We start from the raw sequence: 26,653 nt of genomic DNA, 5'->3' as shown, positions 1-26,653 counted from the left end.
AGCGCTCCTGGGCTGGCTCTGGAGTGCAGTCCCTGTGATCTTCTCCATTCAAAAGCAAGCACCATGTGTCATGCTCATGCAGTCACTTGTCTGTGGCTAACGCTGGTGGATGTCTGCACTGAATCCTTCAACAAGTTGATTTCCATAGAGCAAATTAAAGAAGATAGCATGTAATACAGCTAAGCAAGCCCCTTCCTTTCCAGGGGATGTTTTTACGCTGCTGAAACTTGCAAATGAAGTCTTCAGGGAAATGATCAACAGTGTGGAGCGCTGTGAGACAGGGAAGCTTGCAAAGTGAATGCTCCTTACAGAAGGAGAAGTGGTGTCTGCAGCTGTAGGCTCAGCTTAGTGGCAAATGATGATCTATTGGACGGAGGAAAGCAAAGCAGCCAGGATAACCCAGCTGAGTTTGTTATTTTTTAACAAGTTTCCTTTTCTGTTTATTCTACAACATAATAGACTTTCTTCACTTGGAGCCCAGTGGGTGCCATCATTAGCTATTCCTCATATCCTTTCCTCTGAGGTGGCCCCAGAGGCCAGGGCAGGCAGGCTGTGCCAGGCTCACTGTTCATCTGTTGTCAAGGCTGTTTGGATGAACCTTGGGGTAGGTGGCTCTCGACCCTCTTGCTCTGCCTGTGGGAGTTGCACGCTAGTCTCACACCTCCCTTTCCCTGTGTGTACTGTTAGAAAGTTCTCGCCTTATGTGGCCTCTTTTTCCTCTGCTGCTTAACTTCAGGAGATGCTCAGTTAGCCTGATCTGCAGTCCACAGGTCTCTGGATGTGAGGCTGTGAGGAGGAAAAGAGACCATGGCTCTTTCTAACAACATGAAGGTGATTTTCTGAAAAAATGACAACTGCAGCCTTGTGCTGCCACCCCTATTGCAGCATAGGACAGCAGGAACCCTTCACCTTTGGGGACTGGCATGTGGAGGGAGCTGCCTGTTTGTACCAGCAAGTGGTCATGCAACTGAGAAGAGAGAATTTGCTATTTCTCACTGGCCCGGCCTTACAGAGAAACTCCTGCCATGGAAAATCCTGAGCACACAATCCTCTGGGAGGCAGGAAATCACAGCCTGTTCAAGCATGAGATTGAGATTCTGACCAGCCTGGTCTATTAAAGAGAAGTTCCTGCTGTTTTCCTGCTGGCATTGGTTTGAATTATAGTGCAGACAGACCTGCTGTCCTTCACTGGAGTCTGTGTCTGGGTAATGTTTTCAAAGCTGCAGCATTGCTGGGAAAATAGGTCAGAAGTATCGTGGAAAGAGGGAGAATTTCTCTTCCAATCTAAGCAGAGCACAGAAAGAGTCATTTGTGTAGTTATGAGACTCAGAGTCAACCTGATGGATAACATCCTATCCAGGGACTGTGCAGGGCTATGGTTAGAGAAATAACCAGCAAATCAGGCTTGCTCACTTAGACCACTAGCTCCCTACAGCTGTGCACTGCTTGATGCAACAAACCTCAGCCCAAGTTAGAGCTGAGGAAGGTGTATTCCAGCTGCAACACAGGTATTTTTATAATGTAATAACATTTTCAAAAATCCTTTGTCTCTGTCTTGTCTCCCTATAGGAAGAGTGCCAGAACTATGTCCGAGTGCTGATTGTTTATGGCAAGAAGGTTTTTACCTGTGGTACCAACGCCTTTTCACCAGTGTGTTCCAGTCGACAGGTCTGGTTTGCCTCTTTTACAGTGATGGAAAGGGCTGGATGCATGCGCTGGGGAAGTCCAGTCATTTGGCAGGGCATCATGGCTACAGAGAATATGTTCTAAATGTAGCTGACTTGAAATTATTTTCATTTTCTTCTTTGAGTCGCTTTGGGCTGCTTTGGGGCAATGAGTATATCTGCAGTTGGAGAACTAAAAGCTTGTTTCATGAGTAAGTTGGACCTGGACAAAGTGTTGCTCATGTAAACCTTGAGTATGGTGCTGAAAATGGGGAATATAGACAAGCTTACCTGTGTGAGCTGAATACTTAAAAGTTACTTTAAAATAAATGACAAAACTCCCTTTGGCTGCAACAGAGGCAGGAGCAGGCCCAGGGCAATGTTTATTTTTATGGTTTTTAATGGCAGTATGTATTCAGGGGGTGTCTATGGAAGATTAGAAACCTGTGCTAGCACCAGAAGCACCTGATTACACCGAGCACATTGGGGCTTTATTGGCAGTGGATTTACCCTTCGTACAAAGCAATAGAATCAGTGAGGCTCAGACACAACTTCTTATATTGGCAAATGACGGATGTAAAGATCAATTTATAGTCATCACTGACATTACATTCTCACAGTTACCTGTTTTTTTAAAATCAGGGTTCTGCTTGTAGGTGCTCATGGGCAAACTGAATTCTCTATGTCAGTAAGAAAGCCAGATGCTCTTTAAGTTCTCTTTTCTTTTAAATACAGGTAGGAAATCTCAGCAAAATCATTGACAGAATTAATGGAGTGGCTCGGTGCCCATATGACCCTCGGCATAACTCGACAGCTGTGATTACATCACGAGGAGAACTGTATGCTGCAACTGTGATTGATTTTTCTGGACGGGATCCTGCTATTTACCGCAGCCTTGGAAATGTTCCCCCACTTAGGACAGCACAATACAACTCCAAATGGCTCAATGGTAAAGTCATGTGGGTCACATCTGAGCAAAAGATGTATTAAAGTCAGCTTGACAGGCTTGTAAATCTTTCCCTCTCTTTTCATATTGAGATCCAGAGGTATGATGGGGAAGGGCTTCCGGTGCAATAATCAATGCAGCTTGGAAGACATTTAAAAAGAGCCTGAAAGTATTTTGGAGAAGTTGATTTAGAATACAGAAAGTGGGTCTTACAGGTTACTTAACATATATATGGGTCTCTGTCTTGTGAGATGACCAAATATATCATTTTAACAAGAAAACCACTCAAAGATCTGAAGATCAAAACCAACTTAAAGCATCATATTCTTGACCCAGTTCTGCAGAATGATAAGCACTCTCTACTTCCACTGACTCAGCTGAACATGGTTGGTTTCAGTGCAAGATCAGTCCAAAAATGAGAAATTTCACAGCACATTATGTTCCATGTGAATTCATGCTGATGTGGATTTATAGTTATTAAAAGCAGCTCTTACCCCAGTGTGATAATACCCTGCATGAAGCAAGCTATAGAATTTCAACTAGTAATCCCTGCACTGAGTCCACACAGTTCTGACTGGGGCAAAGCACTTCTTGTCTGAGCAGAGTGTAGTGATGGAGATCCCAGTATTTCCCCTCTCTCCTTTTACCCAGGTAAATTGACAACATAGTCAGAATCTTTCTATTAGATTTCAGGACCTTTCAATTAAAGATAAGAGCAGTGGGACTGTGCACTGTCTGGAGCTTAAAGAGGCTGAACTAAGACTTCTGCAGGCATACTGAAGCCAGTATGGAGATCCGGAAATTTAGGAAAAGGGTGTCATCAGGCAAGACTGTGAATTGGGACCAAGAAGCATCATAGCTCATATACACTCATTAGAAATAGGTTCCTCTTGCCTGCACATGAATGCAAGATTCAGAAGGAATTCACATGGTAAGAGGGGAGTTTAAGAAAGACAACCAGTAACTGAGGTTCTAGTATGTGACTGGAAAAACTAATGTGACTCTTGGATTTATAACCTGGTGCAGCATTGGTGACATTGGAGTAATTTCATCCTGTTCTGGCCACTTTTCAACAAGAAACAGAAAGCTTGAAGGTGATTCAGAGAAGAGCTTTGCAGTGATTTGATGCTTGGAAAGCCTGCCTCACAGTGAGAGACTTAAGGAGCTCAATTTATTTATCTTTCTGAAAAGGAGATAAAAGGTGTTTTGTTCATGATATGGAAGTACTTACATCAAGAGAAGATTTTGGACAGGATAAAGTTCTTTAATGTAGCAGACAAGTCATGACAAGCACCTGTGATTGGAAGTTGAAACCAGATAATGTCAAATGGGAAAAGAAGTACAGGTTGCAGCTGGGTCAGTCTTTAGTCATTTGAACAAGTCACTGAGGAAATTGATGGATGTAAAGCCATGTGACATTGTCCAGTAAGATCAGATTTCCTTCAAAGATGTGGTCTAATTCACCTGTTAGTTACAGGATCCAATGGTGGAATTACAGGGTGAAATTCTCTTGTTCATGTTAGACAGAAGGTCAGATTGGTGATCACAACAGTCCCTTTAAGGTTCACAATTTATTTGAAGGAGAAAGTTTGATGAGAGATGTTTTGCAGTGCCCTTCCTTCTGTACCATCATCTGCCTCCCAAACCTGCTGTGCAGCAGCAGCAGCCTGCCTCTCCCTCAACCACAACTCTGTTCTTTCACTCCTGGGCTGCAGCATTAAAGGAATTCTGTTCTTCCCTTTTTTCTTCTTCCTTTGAGCATTACTCAGAAAAGAACACTGTAAAAGCACCCTATAAAACCAACATGGTTTTTTTTCTCTGTTTGGTCAAATATTATTCATTGACCAACCTTTTCCCTTTGCCAAAGAAACTGTTAGGATAAAAGACTATACACTGTAAAACCTTGTTAAATACCCAATTAAAATATTCCCTACTAGACCAATTCCAGGTTATTTTCAATTCTTGTGAAAATAATAACAATAATTCTAGGAAAAAATGCATTAAGGAGAGCTTGTTTCACTGCTGCCAGTCTGTGTCATGGGTTTGTTTTATAGACATAAGATAATCTTTTGTGCCTAGAAACTGGAAAGGTTTCATGATAAAAGCCAGATGTGACTGTACTGGGAGAGTAGGTTGAATGTTTCAGTGCAGCAGGCTGGGGAATTGGGCAGATGCACGCAGCATATTTAACACATCATAAGGTGCACTTCAGAAGCGAATAGGTGAAGGAGCCCAATGGGAAGACTTTATGTTGTAAAATGAGTATAGGTACAGAGAATAGTCATGCATATGCAAAGTGTTGAACTCTACTTTCTCTGAAATCAGTAGTAGCTTTACCAGTAAAGTGGGGAAACTATGGGGTCTTTCCAAGATCTGAAAAAAGGTACTAAAGTTATAGCCCCATATATCATTATTCCTATCTACTTATTTTATGTCCTCTGCTAACTCCAACTCCTTGTGGTCCCAGCCTTGACAACCTGCATAAAGGGAGCTGGCAGCGCAATGCAGTGAGCAAGTCAGTGAGCATTGATTGATTTCTAACCTGTATAAATCTCTTCAAATGTTTGTTTTTCAGAGCCTAACTTTATTGCTGCTTATGACATTGGTTTGTTCACCTACTTCTTCTTCCGTGAGAATGCAGTGGAACATGACTGTGGGAAAACAGTGTATTCTCGTGTGGCAAGGGTTTGCAAAAATGATATTGGAGGGAGATTTTTGCTGGAGGACACATGGACAACCTTCATGAAGGCCAGACTGAACTGCTCCCGTGCTGGAGAAATCCCTTTCTATTACAATGAATTGCAAAGCACCTTCTACCTTCCTGAGCAAGATCTGATCTATGGTGTCTTCACTACTAATGTGTAAGTTGTACTGGTTTTACCGCTCTTCTTCTATACCCAGCAGTCTGAGGCTGACAATATATTGATTTCTTAGACAGTCTGAGCAATAATTTTGAAAGATCCTTTGGTTAACAGGAAGGGATAGGTCTGTGATATCCATCACAGCAACATAGCCTTCAGGACTATGTTTTTAATCCATGGTTTATAGATTCCTGGAGTCCATAAAAGGTGACTGTGCAGTTCTAGCGTAACTTAATTTGATATAAACCTGGGCAGTGAACAGACTACTGACTTTTTGTAGTGACAATGCAACCTGTGTAGTTCAGGGGGATGATCTGAAAATGACCCAACAGAAAAGTATAAGTGATTTCCATCCAGGCTAAGTGCCTGGACAATCTGACACAACTTTGCAAATATTGGAGTTGGCCCATGACTGGTACATACGCTTGGGAGTGAAGGACTGGAAGGAGAAGAATGAGGCAGATGGAATCATAACGGCCTAGACTGAAATCAACATATATTGCTGTTGAACAACACTGTAATAACAAGGTCATGCAGGCCACAAGGCATTTGACATTTCCAAGGAGTGCTTAACCTCTGCTACAGACTGTTTCAGGTCCACAAATCAAAAGCAGTGTTGAAACTCTGAGAGGAAGGTATGATTTCTGATACTTCATAATCACTTCTTCTTGGCTTGATATTGAAAAAACTTGTAATTGGAATGATTTAGTGTAACTGTGAAAGCAGAAAGGAGGAGAGGAGTTAATTAAAAAATATATTAAAAAACTCATCATGTATATTTTTAAGTCAGGAAAACTCAAATAACTTTTTCTCTGACGCCCAAGGCTAGGATGATAAGTTTCAAGCTATAACCAGTCTACCTGGTATTGAGTTTCAATAATACATGTTCTCCAGGGGGGTGTTAGCCTGATGTGTAAACTAGAGAATGAAAATCTGAGTGGTTACTCCTCACAGCAAATGCTCCAAGTGCCTTCCTCATGGTGGGTAGCCAACTTCTTTGGGGGTTTTGTGTGCAATGGTGTACTGTGCAATGTGAATAAGGGCCTGTTCCCAAGAAGCCCACAGTAAAGCAAAGAAGTGAAACCCTGCTGAAGCACAAACCTTCCTGTTTTAATGTGTCACCTGCTGGGGTGACTAGGCTTGAACTTCAGCCCTTGAAGTCACAAAGCATCAGCCCCAACTTCTTGAGCTAAAACACTGTTGGGAGTTTCACTGTGAGTCAACAGAGCCCAAATGTTATTCCCACTCTCTAAATTCCAAGAAAAAATAGGGAGGTGTTTGGCCACCCTTATCCATCTTCATGTTTTGTTTCTGCTCCAACAGCAAAAAAAAAAACATTGCCAACATCAGTCAAAAGTGAGCCAGTGAAGAAGCAACTGGAAAAAATGAACATGATTGAGCACTGCACCTTCACTGTGGACACTGGAGAAGATCTGTTCTCCAACTGAAAGGCACATGAGTCATTCTCTAAAAACATTTAGAGGACGTTAACCAAACATCCTGAACATTAAAAGGAAGCCTGCCTACTGCTGTGGGCACTTGAGCGGACCTTTCTTTTTTTTTTTTTTTTTGCAATTTGAGAGGATTTCTGTGCCCAGTGATAATGTTTTATCTATCCATTTGTTCATTCATCCAGCCAAGAACAAAAGTTGGAAATGAGAAAATTACTAATAACTGTATTTTATTTATCAAAATGGTGATGGTTTTTTTTGACTATAAGGGGGGACACATAGACTAGCTCTGGTTGAAACAGTTCATTTCTTCTGTGTCTGTCACCAAGGTTTAACATGAGATGTGATGAGTGTTGTCTGTCTCCTGTGAGTACGCTTCAGTCACTCTTCATACATGAGGGATGTACATCCTCTCCTGTATCTTGTATCTTCTGGACACAATATAAGATGTAACATTTCTGTAATTGAAGAAATTAGTTATTGATAATAGCTAAAGTTAGATCAAATAGCATTTCGGATCTACAACGTGGTGTTCTTTTGAGAGTTCAAACAAAAAATATTCCAATTTCTCATCCAACTAGAGAAATAATGGTAATTATTCTTTTTACTTCCACTGGGACTTAGATCATACTGCATGAGCTCTGCATACCAAAGAGGGCTAATGTATGCAACAGTCTGAGTTTCTTTACAATAAATACCAATGCATCACAAAACTATGTTCTTTTTTGTTTACAGGTATTTTTTATTTTGGAAGGTTCATGTTTAATGAATTTAAGGTCATCTTCTAACAAAGGGGAATTAGTGGTTTTGGTAACACCCACACATAGATTTATTGCTTCATGTTATGTTATACCCAGCTGAATCAGTGGGAAAGAGAGCTTTTGGGGGAAGCTGCTGATGAAATATTTAAGATGTTTTTATTAAAATTTTTCTGGGAGGTAATAGAGACAACATTAAAACCTGCTTGAACTTAACCCATTCTCTAAACCAGCTAGTTAATCATAGGAGGTAGGATATGGGAATAAAGGAGGTTGCACTTCACACCAGGAAAACACAGAGGCTAGCTGCACCACTTGTTGTCACTGGCTTGAGACTGGGATCAAACTTTTCATAAGGAGGGATGGGAAATATGCCAGACCACAGATGAAAAGGAAAATGGGCCACAGATTTAATGGAAAACCTCTTTCCTTTGTCCTTTCCAGCAAAGAGAAAGGGCTATACTATGGAGTCCTTAGGAAGGCCCTAAAAATATCTCGGGTTTTTCCTTATGTATTTTTGTTAGATTAGGGGAATTTTGTTCTTTCTTTTCCTTTTTTACTTTCTTTCTCAATTTTTTTCTGTGTTTGCCTCAAGGCATTTACTTGCCATCCATCATTAGCTTTGTCTTAAGAGCTGCCATCTGCAAGCTCTGCGTCAGCAGTGTTCAGACAAAAGTGGAGAAAGGTTTGCCTGGAGTTGCTTTGACATGTCCAGAGTGAGCTGCTTCATCACTCTGGGGATGGAAGGGGCAGGGGCAGAGCAGAGAATGGGAAGGCAAAGCAGAAAGTTCTTCCTGATGTTGTACTGCTTGGAAGAAATATGCTGTAAAAGAATCTGTTTCTCGGCTTTCCAGCCTGGGATTGAGGAGAAAGGCTTTTTTGTGTGCAAGAGAGTGTAATTATTGGCTTAGTAAAAATAAATGTGTTCTTTTCAGAGAATTCAAATTGCTTTAATTAGCAGAAAGATACATACAGCAGGACTTGGGTTATTTAAGAGGCACCGTGACTAGTCAATCTCTTATGCTAGCCCTATTTTTAGTTTTATTCTGATATCTTTTCTCTTAACCTTGTAGTTTTCCTTAAAAAAAAAAAAGGCGGGGAGGAAGGGATGAACTGGCAGCGGGTTTGAATTTCAGGTTACCATTTATCAAATGTCCTTCTTTGGACTGATTTCACTGAGGTGCCATCACCATCTAGGAAGCGCCTCTTGAGGCAAAGGCACTGAGCTGGCTGAGGACCTTGCAGAAATTGGTCCTCCAGGACTGAAATGGAACAGCAAAGGCCAACTGATCTGTTTGCCGGTCTGACTGGGCAGCAGAGCATCCCTAAAACAAATTTCCTTCCAAAGAGTCCTTCCTACATCAGCATTTCCCTAGCTGTGCCTCCCCTGGCTGGTGTGTGCGTGGTGAACAGTCTGCCTTAGACAGATGCTGTTCCCAGCTGGGAACACAAAGAAGTGAACTGTGGTCATTGGAAAAGAGGCTTTCATGAGTTAGCAAGACTTTTATGTGTGCTGAGCTGCTGTCACAACCAGCTTGGTTTTCACTGTTACCCTTTCCCTTCCTCTGCATATATATATGTATAATATTATGTGATATATTTTATAGCTGAAGATCTCAGGAACCCGTAGAAACAGCATTTCACCTTGAGAAACACCAAGAGATTAAAAATCAGGTTGTTAGTAATCAATAAAGATAGATGGGTTGTTAAAAAAATAAAAATAAAACCAAACACAAATAATCCATGCAAATTAAACTGTATTCACCTTTCTTGTCAAAACTGCTCCCATGGCCCTTAAATCACTGACATTTTAAAACCAAACTTAAAATTCATTCTCAAAATTGTCACGCAAGTCATCTGCATTTTACAGTTTATTTATTTATTTATTTTTACTCCCTGAGAGATTGGCATCACTGTACATCTACCTAGCAATTTACATGTATTTTATTTGAGTGGAGTTTGATGTCTGTTATGATGAAAATGTCAATGTTCTAATGATTAAATTGATTTTTTTTTCTCTCCTTTTCCAGAAACAGCATAGCTGCCTCAGCAGTGTGTGCCTTCAATCTGAGTGCCATTACTCAGGCATTTAATGGCCCTTTCCGTTACCAAGAAAACCCAAGATCAGCCTGGCTGCCAACGTTAAACCCCATCCCTAATTTCCAGGTACTGCCGTTGCCCTTCAATTTACTGCAGTCCCTTTTACGTTCTGTCACTCCGTTGAGTTGATTTGTGTAGGGCTAATTTTTCCAGGTGGACCCACAGTGCAGATAAATTGTATTTCTCCATATTTAGGAGTGTTTTAGTCTGTGGAACTCCTTGCCACGTTATTGAGACCACAGGATTCATGGCAAAAATTTAATGGTTTAACCGATAAGAATGTTCTGATTTTTTACAGTAGTGAATAATTTAAATCACTGTTACACTTGTCACTGACACGTGTACTCTGAGAACGTGATTCTCACAAGGGGACCCAGAGACATGTCTCCACCAGAGCTGGGAAGGATTGAAAGCTGAAGCTGGACAAAGTCAAACTAGAATGGAGACAACCTATATTTTTTAAACAAGAAATGTAATTAACCACTGTGACTCTGGAAGGATGTGATGAATTTTCCATCACTTGACAGGGCCCCTAAGGCTACCAGTGCTTCAGTGGAAGATGGATGACTTTCTAAGACATAGTAGCTCAGCCAGAAGTCATGGACGTGTTGCCACAGTAACTGGTGGAGGAGAACACATGAGGATTGTTACAGGGGTTCCTTCTCAGCTTAAAAATACTTGGTTTTATGAATTAGCAACTTTTCAGGATTATCAGTTAAAGCAAATTTGAAAACTATAAAACAGTTTCAGTTGCTTTACGCCCAGATCCAGTCAGTGCGGTGCAGAGTATGTGTGTGACAGCCCCAGCAAACTTCAGTCTTCTGAAGCATGAGCCCATTTTACAGTCCCTTTACATCTGAGGAATCCTAGAGAGGATGAACTTGTATTCCTGTCTTTGCTTCCCCATGGTAAATCCTTTCATCCCGATTGTAAGAATCTGGCTCTCCTTTACTATGGCAAAGGTGCTGTGGCTGCCTGCAAGTGACATCTGCCTTCAAGCTGGTGATGTCAGGGACCTTCCAAAAGGAAGTCTGCAGTCACCTGAAATCACAGCAAGAGCAGATGGGAGGCATGTCTCTGCTGCAGGCAGGGACAGGCTTTTCTTCCTGCTGAGGAACCTAATTTCTGCCCCTAAATTCCCTCATGGCACCTGACTGAGGGCTTCTGCACTTACAAGGTGGGACAGGTTTGTACTCTTGATCACCCTCTCATCTTGATGCACTCAAAAACCAAGAAACAAAACTTTTCTGAAGGCCAAGCCATGCCAAACATGGCAGGGCTTTTTTGTTTGTTTGGTCTTGTGTGGGGTTTTTTGTTGTTGTTGTTGTTTTGTTTTTTAGTTTAAAGGGAATATTAAGACTAGCTGAGAATCAAGGACTTTCTGTCCCTCACATAACCCAGAAGGAATAGAAAAGGACTTTGGAAAGCATTTCCATGTAGTAAGACGTATCAGATAAAATGTGGAGTGTAAAGATTGCAGCAGCAAGATGAAAGAAAAGGGTCAGAGGAAAATAAGGAAAGGAAAAGGAGGTATGTGGCAGACAAAAGGAAGATTGCAAGAAGAGATTAAGATGTTTTTCAAGTACAGAAGGAACAAGAGGTCAGTGAGGGGCCTTTAGGAGATGACAAGGGTAATTTAGTGACAGAACAGGTAGATATTGCAAAAAAATTAAATTAGTTTTTTGCCCCAGTGTTCACAAAGGAAGATGAAGCATGCCAGAATTTTTTTTCTTGTGGAAAGGAAGGAGAAATACTGAAGGATACAGAGGATCAGGACAGCACAGATAATCAGGAAATTAGAACAAAACAAAATAAAACCAAACTAGAGGGATGCTGTGTCAGCACATGATCTGCCAGTAGACCAAAAGGATTATCTGTGACTTGTTGAGAACAGAAAACAAAACCAACAATGACATTCCTGCCACTAGGACTTCTTTTAGGTGGTACTTTAGAAAGGAAAGTGAGTGGGGAGAAAAGGATCCAAAGCAAGACAGTAGTGAGAACCAGAAGGAGTATAGGATACAGCAGAAGAGAGAGATCTAAAAACTCTTTAGAATGTGGGATGAGTCATGAACTAAAAAAAGACTCTTGCAGTAGAAAAAAGCATTAAAACCTACCTGAGGACACATCAAAAATGTACTGATGTTTCTTTAGTTTGGCTACTTAGGAAGATGCTCAAGTTGATAAAAAAGTGACCACGTTCATAGGTGGTGAGAATTAGTATAATTTAGTTCTCCTAGTTTACACAACCTCCAAAATATTGTAGGGCTTAGTACAGCAGACATTGAGGTCCATGTTTATTGTGTAAATGTGTGCTAAATTCCTGACAACTCATTTTAGCACATAGTAAGAGAAGGTCTGTGTGGTGCACTTGGAAAAGGCAGCTGTACTGCAAAGAGTTGCTTTGATGCACATCAAGAGTATGCACATGGAAAATTTTTACACTGTAGCTGGAGTGCTGTAAATCAACATCCTAATTCTCAGTATTCTGACTTCCAAGGAAAGCCCAAACATCTGGACCCAAAATGAAGAAAAATAAATTTGTGGGATTTTTTTCTAGTGAAATTACTCAGGTGTTAGTTACTCAGTGAGAAATGAAGTTGTTCGTGTACTGAGTATGGGAGTTGGCAGGATTTCTGGTTGTACCACTGACTCCCATGGTCTTGGGCAAGATAAATAACCAGTCACCCAGCTACCTTTTGGAGTAATAAATTTTCTGCCCACCATACATGACATTGTGGGGAAGAGTGAGATTCAGCCCTGGCTACTGACATGAAACTTGCACTGGCTTTTGAAAATGCTGAATTCTAGAGATTTTAAGATAGAAACTCAGGCATTAAAATGCATGATCCACCAGGCAGGACTTACGCTGGTGTTTGAAAGACACAAGATGAGCTCTCTTCTTCCCCTCTATTCTGGTTGGATGAGGAATTGAGTCTTATTTCAGTGCACCCCTTGGTGCTGGAGGATGGGTGGACACGGCTTCCTGTGAGGATAGAAGAGCTGTAGGGAGGGAGGGAGAAGGTAGTGGATAACTTACCTTGAATCAGATGGAAGTGGGGGGGTCTGTTCAAAAGGGGTCACAGAAAAGCAGTGTGGCAAGGTTGGTTCTTTGATGCAAAACAAATACATTTTCAGGTTTTTTAAACTCCATTTTTTGTTCGTTGTACAGACTGAGATGTCAGGTAGAGTCTGAAAATTATTTGAAATGCTTCAAGGATTTATCACCACAAAAACTTTCTCCCCACTGCTAGCTTTAAATCTTTCTACAGCTAGTTTTAATTCTTTCTTTTTCTCCCCGGTTTGCTAATACCTTTTGCCCTTCTGGTGTGCTGCCTGAGGGTATCACAAGGGAATGAAACTCCACATTGCTGGTCAGTGGACAAGCTGGGAGAAACATTTTTAAAGAGTGGGTTAAAGGCCAAATCTAGGCTAAGGACCTATGATCAGGCTATGGGCCTGATCCTGTGACCCTTACACGGACCCATCTCCCCAGGAAATCTACAGGACATGAGTTTCCATATTGGAGTGGGGAGAAAATGCATTTGCTGAAGTTCAATCTTCCATATTTAGTGTGGGACGCTGAATGATGACAGCCCTAATGAGAACCTGACGGAGAGAGTCCTGCAGGATGCCCAGCGCCTGTTCCTGATGAATGATGTCGTGCAGCCGGTGACTGTAGATCCGTACGTGACTCAGGACAGCATTCGATTTTCCAAACTGGTGGTTGATATTGTTCAGGGGAAGGATACTCTCTACCACGTGATGTATATTGGAACAGGTAAGGTTATCAGGGCTTGAGACAGTTCCCTCCACTTGCCTGTAGACCTAGCAGCCCTGGGAGCCCAGTTGTGATGTCCTCACAGACTTGTCATTCAGTATGATTTTGGCACAAAACTGCATGGAAGTTAGTTTGCCTGAGTAAATTAAAAGCAGGATGGAGGACTTGAGGCACAGTCCCAAGTGATCAGACCATAAATCTACACTGTGTTTAAAAACAACATTTCTCTCCATCTTATAAAAACATGTTTTAACTACTCCGGCTAATACATAACAGTGGGGAAAGAGCAGAGGTCGCTGGAATGCTCTGTGGTTTCACACCTGTAAGTTGCTTCTCTGTGCTATGACATTCTCATCTCTTGAGTAAGCAATAATAATGCTTAGCCTCCAAGCTTGCCCAGGGTCTTAATTATGTCTTTCTCTGCACTTCCACATACCTACTGGTGTATGACTTCCAGTGTTTTTGGGAATGGGCATGCACTGAAGTGTAGTGCAGCTAGGGAAGCTGAAGCAAGTGCTTATTTTGTGGTAGCATAGCAAGCCAGTGGTAGAATTAAGTATATGATTTAGTCTCTTGATTTCAACTGCTGTCCTCTAATTAGCAGGACACATTTCCTCTTCTGAAAAGCACAGATATCTTGGATAAATGAAAGATGCTGAAGAAGGACAAAGTGTTATAAATGGTTGTCTTAGCCCATATTCGTACTAATGATAGAGGTTAAATTAAATAGTTTGATTAATCAGAGCATATGGCCAGCCTCATGGGTATAATGTTGTTATCCTCTATTGCAGAAGCTTTGACTTTAGAATAAGATGGATTGCCTCCATAAGTGTTAGCTTAATCTCACATCTGAATGCAGAGTCATTGCCTCATTCTCATGTTCAGGAGAATGGACCTTCAGGACTATGTCATAATTTATCTAACTTTTACCACCACTTATTTCAAAGTGATCATCTTGGATGTGTTCTAGCAACACTCTCACTGTGGAAGCCTCCATAGACATTGATTATGATGAGAAGGCTGTACTTAAATGGAAATACAACATGGTTCTGCCATTTTGCTATCCTTATATATAAAGTGAGGAGTCCAAGCTACAAAGCCCGGGAGAAAGATGAAATAGTTTCTGCTTCATATCATTAGTGTAGAAAGGTCCACTGCCATAACCTTACCTCCTTATTTGTGTTTGCTTTCTGGCCCTGGCTAGTGGTGACTGACAAGGAAGGTCTGCTGGAAACGTTTAAACCAGTGAAATGCTTCAGGAGAGGCAGCCCTGCAGCCCTGAACACAAAGCCAGCCCTGAGACAAACCAAGCCTAGACTTGGATTTCAGTCTTGTTCCACACATAAGGCCCTCCTAACTGAAAGAGAAACTTCACATGGCAGCCAACCCCACCACTGAAAATTGCTAAGGCTTGGCACCAATGCAGAAGTTATCAGGACAGAAAGATTAAACTTCAGGAACAATCAGGGTTGACAGACCTCTTGGGGGTTTTAATGAAAAATGTTGTGGTTGTCCCCTTTTCCCCAGCATTAACCTCCCACAGTTTAGCAGATCTTTAAATTGCTTTGTTAAGAGCACTGTGAACACAAACATGTATGTTTCTGTGTATGCAGTTCTCATTCCCTTGTCAAGATGGCAGGATTGCTTCTGCCAAGAAGAGGATCAATTAGGTCCGTGACCCATGCAGTCATTACAGAGGCCTCAGGGATTTCCAGCAGGGCTGCTGCATCTGTTGTCATTTGTCATGGCATCGAACCACACCGATCTGCTCCATAAACCAATAGAAATACAGACTCAAGGCATCAGAAATGATCCCGGCAATCTTAGGTCACCTTGCTATGTAACTCACAGGTAATGGGACCAGACTCCTCTGCTTCAGTGCTCCAACTGGGAAATATTGCCAGGTGCTCACTCTCCAGATGGTTCACATCCTTCTGAGTTCCCATTAAAATGCATTCTCAGGTGGTTTCTGCTGAGTATTGTAATGATGTAGCTCCCACTCTCTACCATGGGCAGCAGGTGACCCAGAACTAGGTTTATAGCAGCTCTGTAAAGATGACATCAATATTTCACTCTTTGGGCAGGTATGAAATAAAGTCAGTGCCTCTAAGATTTACTTGTGCATTGTTTCTTGTTCTATTAGAGTATGGCACCATCTTGAAGGCCCTTTCTACCACTAACAGGAGCCTAAGGAGTTGTTATTTAGAGGAAATGCAGATCCTCCCTGATGGACAACGGGAAGCAATCAAGAGTCTCCAAATCTTGCACAGCGACAGATCGCTCTTTGTGGGCTTAAATAATGGAGTGCTAAAAATTCCTCTGGAGAGATGCTCCATGTACAGAACAGAAGGGTAAGTAAATTTACAGCTCTGATATATCCCGCTTCAGGTTAAAAAGGAAAGCACCAGGGAAACATATTCCAGTCTGATTCGGTTCAGAACGCTTTTTTTTCATCTCTAAGCGACAAAAGACACTGCTGAAGTGTATCTCCTGACAGATACATTCATGACAGGAGCAATGAGGAAAATCAGTGTTTTTTTTGGTAAATATTAATTAGTCCTCATTAGAAATTAATTGTATGTTTACCGAGGAAGCGCTTACAATATTTATTTCTTTTTTTAAAAAAAATCGATATTTCAGTGTTGCTTTTATTAAGTCTATGTGTTTTACTGGTGGTTCTTGTTGGCAGTAAGGTTGAAGGTTTCTGAATTTGGGTTGTAGCCAGCCTTTTCTTGCTTATCTGAGTGATCACCTCAAACATATGATGAGGCAGGGCTGGGCTGTGTGGCAGCTTGTTATTGCTTTTGGAAATCAATAGCTCATCTCAACTATGTGTGACACCTCTTACACCTGGAGAGATTCTGTGCCTTGATTGTACCTTTTAAAGGGAGTAGGAAAAATGCCTTTTTTTAATTGTCAGCCCTGGCTCCAGAGCAGTTTTCCACCCAGAAGTGTGAGGAGAAGGTTTTTGCATCCAAATGGCACCCCTCCATTTAAGCAGGTGAAAGAGTCTGATACCAATTGATTGAGACAGATGCTCAGATAACCTCACTGAGCATGTAGTGTGGTCTGCAGCAGGCAACTGCTTGTTTACGTCTCTTGAATATAGTTCTTCTCCTCTCATGCTTTTGCCTTGCTTTCCTTGATGAGAGTTTTGTGTGAAACTGATGTCCTCCGTGCTAGACTAGAGGAAGGATTTTGTTAGCAACCTCTAAACGGATTCCCTCTTCCATGGCCTACTGCAAGATGTCCCTGTTCTCTTGCCAAAACAACTGATATAGAAAATGTCACCATAATTTTATTTTCAACAAGTAGAGTTAATCAGCTTGTACTAAATTCATGCATGTCTAAATATAAAAATGACAGCACTTTCTGTTTTCACTGAGCCTCTTAATTATCCCTTTCAGAAAATATAACTTGGTCATTATTGAAGCTCGACACAGAAGTGTTTAATGTGTAAAGGTTTAGTTGCTGATACAAAGAGATGGACACAAAAGTGTTTAGTAAGAGAAAGAGAACCACAGCTGGAAAATGCCATCCTGTCCTCAGCCCTTAAAAGTAGAGATTTTAAAAGGTAGAACGTAACAGCTGTCCTCTTTGGGCTGTCCTGGAGAGTTTCACTTTGAGAATATTTATGTGTGTATACATTTATGTGATCCAGTTTCAAGACAAATGAGTTCTTCCTTTTCTTTCTTTTGCTAATCTTGAGTTCAGCTTTCTGGTAATTTATAGATGGTGTCCCATTTTCAGCCTGCCTGAATACTTTGCATGACACTTCCGTTAAAGCTCAAATGGTGGAGGTTTGCTGAATTGCCTTAAAAAGGAGCAAGCAGGGAAAAAGCAGTGCCTGGAGAGCAGACGGGTGGGGGTGCCTCGCAGGAGCAATATATTTAGAACCTGGAGGCTGCAGAGCAGCCCCCTGCTTGTAGAAGCTTATCTCAGCAAAACAAAAACCTTCTCTTGCCTGCTGGTGACCAAAAGCAGCCTCAGTTTTATGCATCGTATAGCACTAAGTCCTGGCTGAAATTACTGGGAAGCTTGTGTACCAATGCCAGTTTTTTCCAAAACAAACTTTCTGGAGGCACTTTTCAGTGAAATAAGAAAGCAGCCCAGTTCTTTAGGGCACGGAGACTCAAATTTTGCCTCTGCTGACTAGTTTCATGGTACTTTTAGGCAATATAAGCCGTTCATTAGGCAATACAAGCCATTCACTAGGCAATACCAAAGTACCCGAGATAGGGTCTCCTAACAGTATAGTGGGATGAGATGTCGGAGGTCAGAATTTGCTGAATTTGGGTGCTGGCCAGCTAGTGTATTTGTGTGCATTGCAGAGGATCCTTCACCCTATAGGTCCCTTGTAAGAGGGACTGTGCATTTGAAAAAAGGAAGGAAAAAAGAAGAAAACATAGGAAAGCCAAGGAAGGTCATTATTTATTTATTTTTTTGAAAGGATGTTTGTGATATTATTATATTTAAAGCTAAGGTTTGGTTTTGTTTGTGGGGGGTGTTTTTTTGTTTGTTTGTTTGTGGGGGTTTTTTTGGTAGGAAATTATTCAACTGCAAATTTTTCTCTGCAAATGTTGAAACCCTTTCTCCCCTTAGCATCCTGGCCATGTAGGTGATAAGTCAACTTGACCTCCTTTGTATTTCTTTCAATACTGAACAGTATCAAGAAGAATATTTTAATTTTCTCCAGTGCATTCCACCTGGCACTTCTCCTGGGCTGTGATTTATTGCTTATTGTTGTGTCTGTGTTTAATACACGCCAATATGCAGCCACCACAGGAAGAAGGGTTCCCACCCCTGCGACATTCCCTGCTTACTTTTTCCTTGTGCAGCGACTTCGTGACAGGCCTCCTTGAAAAGCTCTGGTTTCAGCACTTTTTATAATGTAATTGTTTTGATGGGAGCTCTGGAAGCTTGGAGGTGACAGAGAGAATTTGTGCCTGCCAGGCAGGAATACCACAACATTGTTTGTTTTAGGCTCTGCCTTATGTATCAGGAAACTTTTTAGCCTTTTACGCCCTGGGGGCTGCTGTGGGTTTTTGATTGCTGCTACAGAGCTCTTGCCTTCACCCTGCCTTCTCCCTCCTCCCTGGAACAGGCAATCATGTATTCAGAGAAATTTGACCCCACCACTGATTCCCTCCAGCGATCCTTGCTGCTGTGCTGCTTTGAAACCTCGGGGCTTCGTACCAAGGCTCAGAATTGGGGCAGAAGAGAAAAAGCAGCAAAGGGAAGAGATGGAAAGGGCTAAGGATTTCTGCCATCTCCTTTACTATTTGTTTATTGACATGGCACCAATTTGATCTCTTAAATGGTGACCAGTAACTCAGCCCCATGTCTTGATGTAGTTCGTTGACCCACTATATTTCTAGGTGTCTGAGCAGTATTTTGTGTGTACTCACTGACCTGTCTCAATCTGTCTTCTCAGAACAGCCATTCTTAGCAACAGGGACAGGAAGACATCTGTAACGTCAACTAGACATCTGTAATGTCAGCTGCCCAGATTTACAGGCAGGACTTGGCTGCAGGGACCTTGCCTTGTGCATATGTTTTCCTGGTGTCTGTCTTTCCTGCGGTCTTCAGTGCTGATGTTCCCCTCTCTTGCTGGAGACTCTTAGAAAGATGTCCAATGCAAACACAACCTATAAGCCCTTCAAAATTGCAGCATGTTTTGAAGGTTGCTTTGCTGGGTGGTAGCTTGGCTGTGCTTGATGCTGAATTTTGCATGGCTTTGAAATCTTTGTAACCTCCCAGCAGTTTTCAAATGAGCTTGGATTTTTTACCTCAAGTTGCCCCTAAGCTTTGAGGAGGCGTATTTGAGGAACCGGTATTGCTGCTTTATCACGGACTCCACCATATCTCTGGAATGTGCCTGAACAAAATCCTGAATCTGAATTTCAGAGAGGTGAGGATCCTCAGATATCTGTTGCATTATTTTCAGGTGGGGTAGTTTATTAATTTTTTCAAAGGCTGGGGTGCAATTATTCATTTTTTAGCAATTGCAATCAGACAGATAGGAAAATGAAGCTGATTGTTGCAGGGAACACTTCATGATTTCTTTGTGTTGCCCCTTTGCAGCATCAGGATCATGGGCCTCTGAGCAGACAGAAACCCTGGGGCTGCCCTGGAGTGATTTTGTAGCCATTGTTTGGTTACACATTCAAATGAGGAAAAGAAATGTGTTTGGTAATGAGAGCAGACTGTATCTTGAATATCCACCTTTTCTGCTCTCCTGTCCGGGCAGTTTATTTTAATGCACATTATCTTGATATTCATTCTTTCGTCTTCCTCCCTCCATAATTTTTTCTGCATAAAATTTGCAGTTAACATGATGCAAGCTGCAATTTTGGATGTACAGTGTGGTTCTGTGAGTAGTTTGGCTTTCTTGTCTTCTCTCTGTCAGGCATCTCATCAGGTTGTGTGAGTGCCACCTCAGGTTACCCTCATGCCAGTGTAGATCCTCCTGCTTCTGAGGCTGTGGGGAGAGCCAGGACCTCTTGCATGCAGCTATGACATGCTCTTATTTGAACTCTTGCCTGCTTTTTTGGCATGATGGCAGGGAGTTTGCTGTTGAGTGATGCTGAGTTATTGCCCTCCTACTTGGCCTAAATTCTGCCACACATCCCCTCCAGCCATGGTACTTAATGCAAAGCTGGCAGAAATGACTCAGCTGACAAGTACTCCTATCTGCTGACTTGAGATCTGTGTGAGAAACACAGCTCACCTCTAAATAGCTCTGGGCCAGTGATCAGAGAACTAAGTACATATAGGTGAGCAACTCCTGAAATGGCTCTGGGGAGTTTTTGAAAGAAAAGAGTCAGCAGCCACACTAAAGAAGCAGAGAGTTTTCTGCCCTCTTTGTCTCTCCAAGGTGCAACTGTAGCTTCAAGCACAATCCTTGTATCAAGTCTCAAGTCCACACTATGCTTTAGGGGGGCTAAGATATAAGATATCACATGGAGGATTGCTTTGGAGGTTAATGTTGTTTGGTTGGGGTTTTTTTGGTTTTCGGTTTGTGGTGTGTTTTTTGGGTTTGTTTGTTTGTTTTGTTTTTTGGTCCTTATATGGTGCAAAATCCTCTGTAACAAAGGAATGAAGCACTTGAATTTAGGATTGTAAAACCTGAATTACAGGATTACCATATTTCAGAAGTAAAATTACCGGGGAATTTATTTGGAGAAATAATACAGTCTAGGAAGAGATCTAAAAATTTCTCAGTTTTGGGGAAGGATTGAATTGAATATGGGCTGGAAATCCCCTGACTTCTTCATCAGAATGATGGTAATTTTTTGAAGGACAAACAAGGAACTATTGTTGGGTGAAAAGCATGAGAGATAAAAATGTTAAAAAGGTAGGGGAGTGAACAACAGAGGCACTGTTGTTCAGCGGAGCCCAGCATCCAGCAGATCGCTGAGGCGACCTTGATGGCCAGATTGTTCATCAAAGACCTTGATAATCCGCACCTTTTACTGAACTGAGGCTGTTGAAAATCTGGCCAAGATTTTTTTTTTAAGACCTTCTCCCTCAGACTTTTAAAAAATATTCAGCACATTGAATATCCTTTTAAAGACAGAGGCAAAAGGAAAGGTAACAGACTACAAAAATGTTGTGATAAAGCTTAAGCATCAATTTCCATCTGCTGTGGCTGATATGGCCTCTCCACAATTAAGGGAATTAGCTAATTGTTGTATCACCAATAATACTGAAAAGCTTTGGAAGACTTCATATAGGCAGAAAGGAGAGTGCTCAGCCCAATGTTTTGTTATCCACAGTATCCAATAATACATCAGAATAAATCACTAAACATCTGGTTTGACATTCTGGTTGCATTTAAGAAAATAGCAAGACTCCCACTGACAGAGAATGAAGACATCAAACAGAACCATGATCACTAAAGCTCTTGGAAAGAATGAAGTTTGGTAGATGAAATGGATCTGTGTTCTTTAAATAGAAGTACAAAATGATACCATTTTCTCTAGCCTGAAAACACATTTGCATCTGCTGTAGCAGGCAGTTACTCCAATTGTCTTTAATGTAGCTGTTTATATATGTAAAGTTAAGTGCATCCACACTATTTGCAGGATATGGACCTTTAAGATTTGAAGGAATGTTACAGGTCTAAGAAAAATGGCTTTCAGAAAAATAGTTGAAGTGCTTCACTTGAATGGTCTCAGAAAGGGACGTGGTCGTGTGTGTCTGAAATTCGGGAAAATGAAAAAGCAAACAAGGGTAAGCGGCAAGGTAGTGAGCTGGGGCATGTTTCCAGTGAGATGCCAGAGAGATTGGTTTTTAGTTTCATCTTATTTGACATTATCTTTAATGACATGGAAGAAAGAAAATAGCATACTTTGTAGATGGCATTTAAGTATGAAGGAATCACAAATAACAGTGAGGAGAGAAATGCAGTGCAGGGCCAGCAGGGAAACCAGCAAGAGGCTGAGTTTGAGGAATAAGCCTATGCTGAGATTTCTGGTGTATGCATCACTGAAAAAGAGAGAGGACACAGGATGAAAGAGTGAGAATAGGCTCTGTTCCCAGCCAGATGAATTTTTACAGTTTTTCTTGTTTCTAAATGCTCAAACCAAAGGCATGCTTTACATTCATTTTAAGCAGCCTGTACACTTACAGGCTCCCACTTTTAGCTCTATGTAAGTGGCCCTGAGTGAATGGTACGGTGTAACAGTGCAGTTGACAGAAGGGGAACTTAGCAGCCAGAGTCCAGAGTTGTACAATTGCTGAAACAGATGAAGGTCACTTCAGAAAAAACCAAACAAAATCAGCTAATTTCAGGGCTCACTGCCTTTTGTCTCCTTACTATCATGACTAGGTTGCCAATTTGTTTGGAGGGGTTTTGGATTTCCTAGGCAGAAGGATGTACATTGAACACACCAAGGGCTTTTGTTTGCTCCGTATTTTTTAAGCATGACTTAGGAACAGTTCAGTGTATGGATCCTTTTACCTCTAGCAGTCTAGCTTTAGGCCAACTCAGATCAGTGCTGTCTAAAAGTCATTACCATCTGATGCCTGCTAGGTGGGCTGTGTGAAATTAGTTTCAACACAGTAGCGACTGACAGGAAAGCAGGTAGTTTTCTTGGAATATGCTATGTTAGGATGACATTGATGCTATTGTTATACAAACAAGATTAATAACTAAAGCTTCCAGCAAGCCCCAGGGCAGATATCCATTGCATCTGTCAATTCTTGCCATTTGCTACTATTATGTCATAAGATTTGTATTCTAGGCAATGGTCACATTCAGTAACATGGCTCCTGATGAAAGGGTCTACAGTCTTACTGCTGCTGTGGCTGGTTTGCTTCATGTCTCAAGCTTCCAGGCAGCATTTGCAGTGTAAAACACAAATGTGTCCAATTAACATATTGCTGCAGATGCATCATTAACTTTTTTTCAGGAGATGTGCTGTTTTACCTGTTTGGGGAGGAGGGAATATCGAGCCAGTGCAAATTTGTTATTGTTGGTTTAAGTTTAAAATTTAAGTACATAAAAATACATAAAATATGTATGGGTTATAGAAAAACATAATATTGAACAGTCTGGTGTCTTCTATGTGTCAAAATACCCAAGTATTATAGATCTGTGGGAACACTTGAGTTTGCAAAGGAGTAGGGCTGGATTTCAAGAATAACTATTTACTTAAGTGATGTTATCTCTTTCTAAAAAGGGAATGGACTTTGTCTGATGGTGTTTTTATAACTGCATGTGAAAAAACAGTGGAGAATACATTGACGGACCATTATGCCCCTTATAGAATGTTAAAATAGCCCTGTATTAGACAGGAGATGTGTTAGATCCTCACGGTGTAGTAGGTGGTCTAATATTTATTTGCCTTTTCCAACATACATTAATCTACAAAGGCTCTGTCTAGTTGAATCTGCATCTTGTTGAGCAGAAAATAGTTACCTGGAATTTAACAAAATCCAACTTTCACAAAGGAGCTACTTGAATATGGATTACTTTGTGCAGCCTGGTGTCAACTGTAGGCTGTTTTCAGGTTTCTTTATCATCGTTCACACTTCTTTCTGAGTTTTCTGCCTTTGCGGTTTTCTTTCCCTTCCTAAGTTCCCATTTTAGCATAACTTGTGTTCTTAAATCATCAGCATCTTGCAGTGACTACATAAAGTACCTGTCTGTGCCCCTTGCAGTGGATTTGCTCTTGTCTAAAACACCCTTTTTCCCGTCTCCACCTACACCACCAGATTACAGGAGTTTGCCATGTTCACACAGAAGTCTCAGATCTGCAACCACAGAACAGGAACACAGGAGCAGAGCACATTTTAATCTGACAACTGCCTCCAGACACTGACTGACACAGGGCAGAGGCAGAGAGTAACACCTGAGTGCACTGATTTGCCCAAGCTGCCTTTCCAAAAGGGTGTCTGGTCCCCTCTGCCTCTTCCCATATGGCAGCCCTGAGGAGCATGTTTTCTTAAGGGTCAAAAGCCTGCTGAGGCTATTAAAATTGTGGTGCTTCACAACCCAGACAAACATGTCCCACATTCAGGAATTCCTTCTGGCTATTCCTTTCATTAGGACTTTAATAGTATCCGAGTTTTCTTGTGGATGACTGATCCTGTCACTGGTAGTCAGAGACCCTCTGTACTTTTGTTTTTATTAGAGGTCAGTTTTGTTTGGCACAGCGACAAGAGTTTCTAATAGTGTTCGTGAAGGAACACTTACTCTCTCTTTTTTTTTTAACTTATCTGCTCTACTGATGTAAACATAAATCCAGATTTAATCAGAGATGGCATTAATCTTCATATTTGAATAAATGCAGTGTTGTTCTATTTCACTGCTTTAAAAATAAAAATAAATACCTATCCAATAAAGAGGTCACTGTTGCTAGAAGATGATGGAATAGGATGTCAGAAAGTAAGAAATGGAATAGTTTGTTGTGTAGATTGTGCAAGGCCATAATCTATAAACTTCAATCGATTGAAAATGGTAGGCTAGAAGGTGAACACTTGCAAGCCAAGCTCCCTGATGTGGAAAAGAAAATTAGGTGAAACTGCCTATGAAAATCCTCTGTCTGTGCACTGCTTCTTTCAAATAAGTAACATGTGTTTGACTCATAAATGGACTTCAGTGTTAGAGGTTGTTTTACACCATAGCTTTAATTTATGCATTCAAAACAAATGATGTGCAGAGCAGCAATCACTGATGCTAAGCATGTGTGGGTGATAAATTACACATACACACTCCAGCTTCTCTGCCTCTGCATCCAACATCAAATACCAAAATACCAAACCTTGTCTGTCCAGATTAATGTCAACTGTACTCCTCATGGTGGTGGTACCTGTGAGCTGTCTGTAGAATGCTCATCCTGAGCAGTGCCCTGCTCCACAAATAGCCATGTGAATTCCTTATGAAGTATGTGGCTACTCGTCTTGAGGAAAGGGCAGTAACATCTGGCGTGGAATATGTTGTATTCACCAGCTGAGAAATGAAGCTGCTACTTGACCAGCATCTGACTAAAGCAGCTCAGTTCCACTTGGCTTCTCTTCTTAGGGGGAAAGATAATGGATTTGAACAGATCACAAACTCATTTCTGCAGTTTGAATTTTTAAAGGTATCAAAATTAGGGGGATTGTTTGAAGGTCTGGTGCTTTTTTTCCCCTTTCTAATCTTATTTTCTTAAGCCACAAACATCCTTTTGATTCTTGTTCTTCTCTTTTCATACCATCTGGCTTTAGGGAAGACAGAGGTCTTCTCTTCCTTCCACGGGCTATTGAGGTTGTCAGTAATTATGATTCGGTTGGCTGGAAGCTAATATGATTATTTGTTTAGTTCATCCCCTCCACAGGTTGCTAGCAGTGGGACAGTAAGCTAACCTTGTCAGGAAATGCCTGTCTGCCAAATGCTGCCTCATGCTTACAACTAACAGACACAGCTAAAACTCCCTTATTGCTTGCAAAGGGCTGTTCCCTCACAGGTAACTGGTCCAAGAGTGCAACAAACCAGTGTGGAATTCTGAGGTCTTATTCCCCAAAAGAGCAAGGTGTGCTCCTGTGCTGCCCATGCTTCTGATGTGCTGAGCACAGGTGAGTGTTGCTCAGTACCGTCTAGGATCAGGCTTATAAATGTTTGTACTGCACCAGCTGATGTGCCTCTGATGGCCTGACTGGTAATGTCCATGGGGATTTAAAGGACTAGGTACAGTGGCAGTTATTGTAACTCCCTGACAAACAGAATCTTCGCTGCAGGTTTCAAACTCATCAGTGAAAATACAGAACCCTCTCCTGGGTTAGTGGCAGGGTTTTGTGAGCGAACACAGTTTGGGAAGGTGCTTCTCTTCTTGGGGTCTAGAGCCCTACCTCTGCACATAGTCATGTTCTGTCATTCCATTCCTATTTGCTTTTAATCTTCAAAAAGGAGGGAGAAAGAAGTAAATGAAAAGAGAGGAACTGAAAATTAGGAGAGCAAGCACACCCTGGCAGATGAAAAGAGCAGAGTCCTTCATTGTGAATATTTCAAATGAGTTTTGTGGCTTTTGGTACAAAATGGCATTTTTATGTGCCTTCTGTCTGGTAGTAGGAAAGGGAATAAGCTATAGTAATTCTTATAGTAATTCTTTCTTTCCTTTGGTCTGTTGAAGCCTAATATCGTGGGTCTGGTTCCATTGACTTGATGATCCATTTATTATGTAGTCTAAAGTTTTAACTCTCAGGGAAAAATGACCAAAAGATGAAGTTACCTAGACTAGAGCAAATTAAAGTGAGAATGAAAACTTTTAAACTAAGATGTTTAAGCTTTAATGAAGATTCTGAAAGAAGATGTCATTCAGGCCATTATAAAAAAGGGATCTTGGGCAGCACCAGCATCTTGGAAACAGAAGGTTTTTTACAGCACATTCTATTAGTGAAGGCTCAGCACACCAGGTGTCAAAGACCACATAAAAACTCTTTTGAGTCATAGGTAAGAGTTTCCATTGACTTCAGTGGTCTGTGGATAGGGCCCCTCTTGCATAATTTTAATCCTTTGTGTTATCCCAGCTGACTGCTGTAGAAATGATTGCAACAGCCAACAACAGGGAGGCTTACAGCTCCCAAACAGCAGGCAGCAGGTGAGCT

The 26,653-nt window shown here is 41.4% G+C and overlaps 1 protein-coding gene across 2 annotated transcripts in view; it reads left to right on the top strand.

The window, feature by feature from the left end:
* The window catches only part of SEMA5B (semaphorin 5B), a 271,715-nt gene that overhangs the window by 197,827 nt on the left and 47,235 nt on the right, over positions 1-26,653 (top strand). For both annotated transcript variants that reach the window (XM_027637198.1, XM_027637199.1), the window contains 6 exons: positions 1,570-1,668; positions 2,400-2,613; positions 5,186-5,471; positions 9,711-9,846; positions 13,354-13,561; positions 15,705-15,912. In XM_027637198.1, the coding sequence (XP_027492999.1) occupies positions 1,570-1,668; positions 2,400-2,613; positions 5,186-5,471; positions 9,711-9,846; positions 13,354-13,561; positions 15,705-15,912 (1,151 nt within the window). The remainder of the gene's footprint in view (positions 1-1,569; positions 1,669-2,399; positions 2,614-5,185; positions 5,472-9,710; positions 9,847-13,353; positions 13,562-15,704; positions 15,913-26,653) is intronic.

Source organism: Corapipo altera, unplaced genomic scaffold (genome assembly GCF_003945725.1).
Source record: "Corapipo altera isolate COAL_440 unplaced genomic scaffold, ASM394572v1 45, whole genome shotgun sequence".
Lineage (NCBI taxonomy): Eukaryota > Metazoa > Chordata > Aves > Passeriformes > Pipridae > Corapipo > Corapipo altera.
This window is presented reverse-complemented; position numbering and strand designations above follow the sequence as displayed.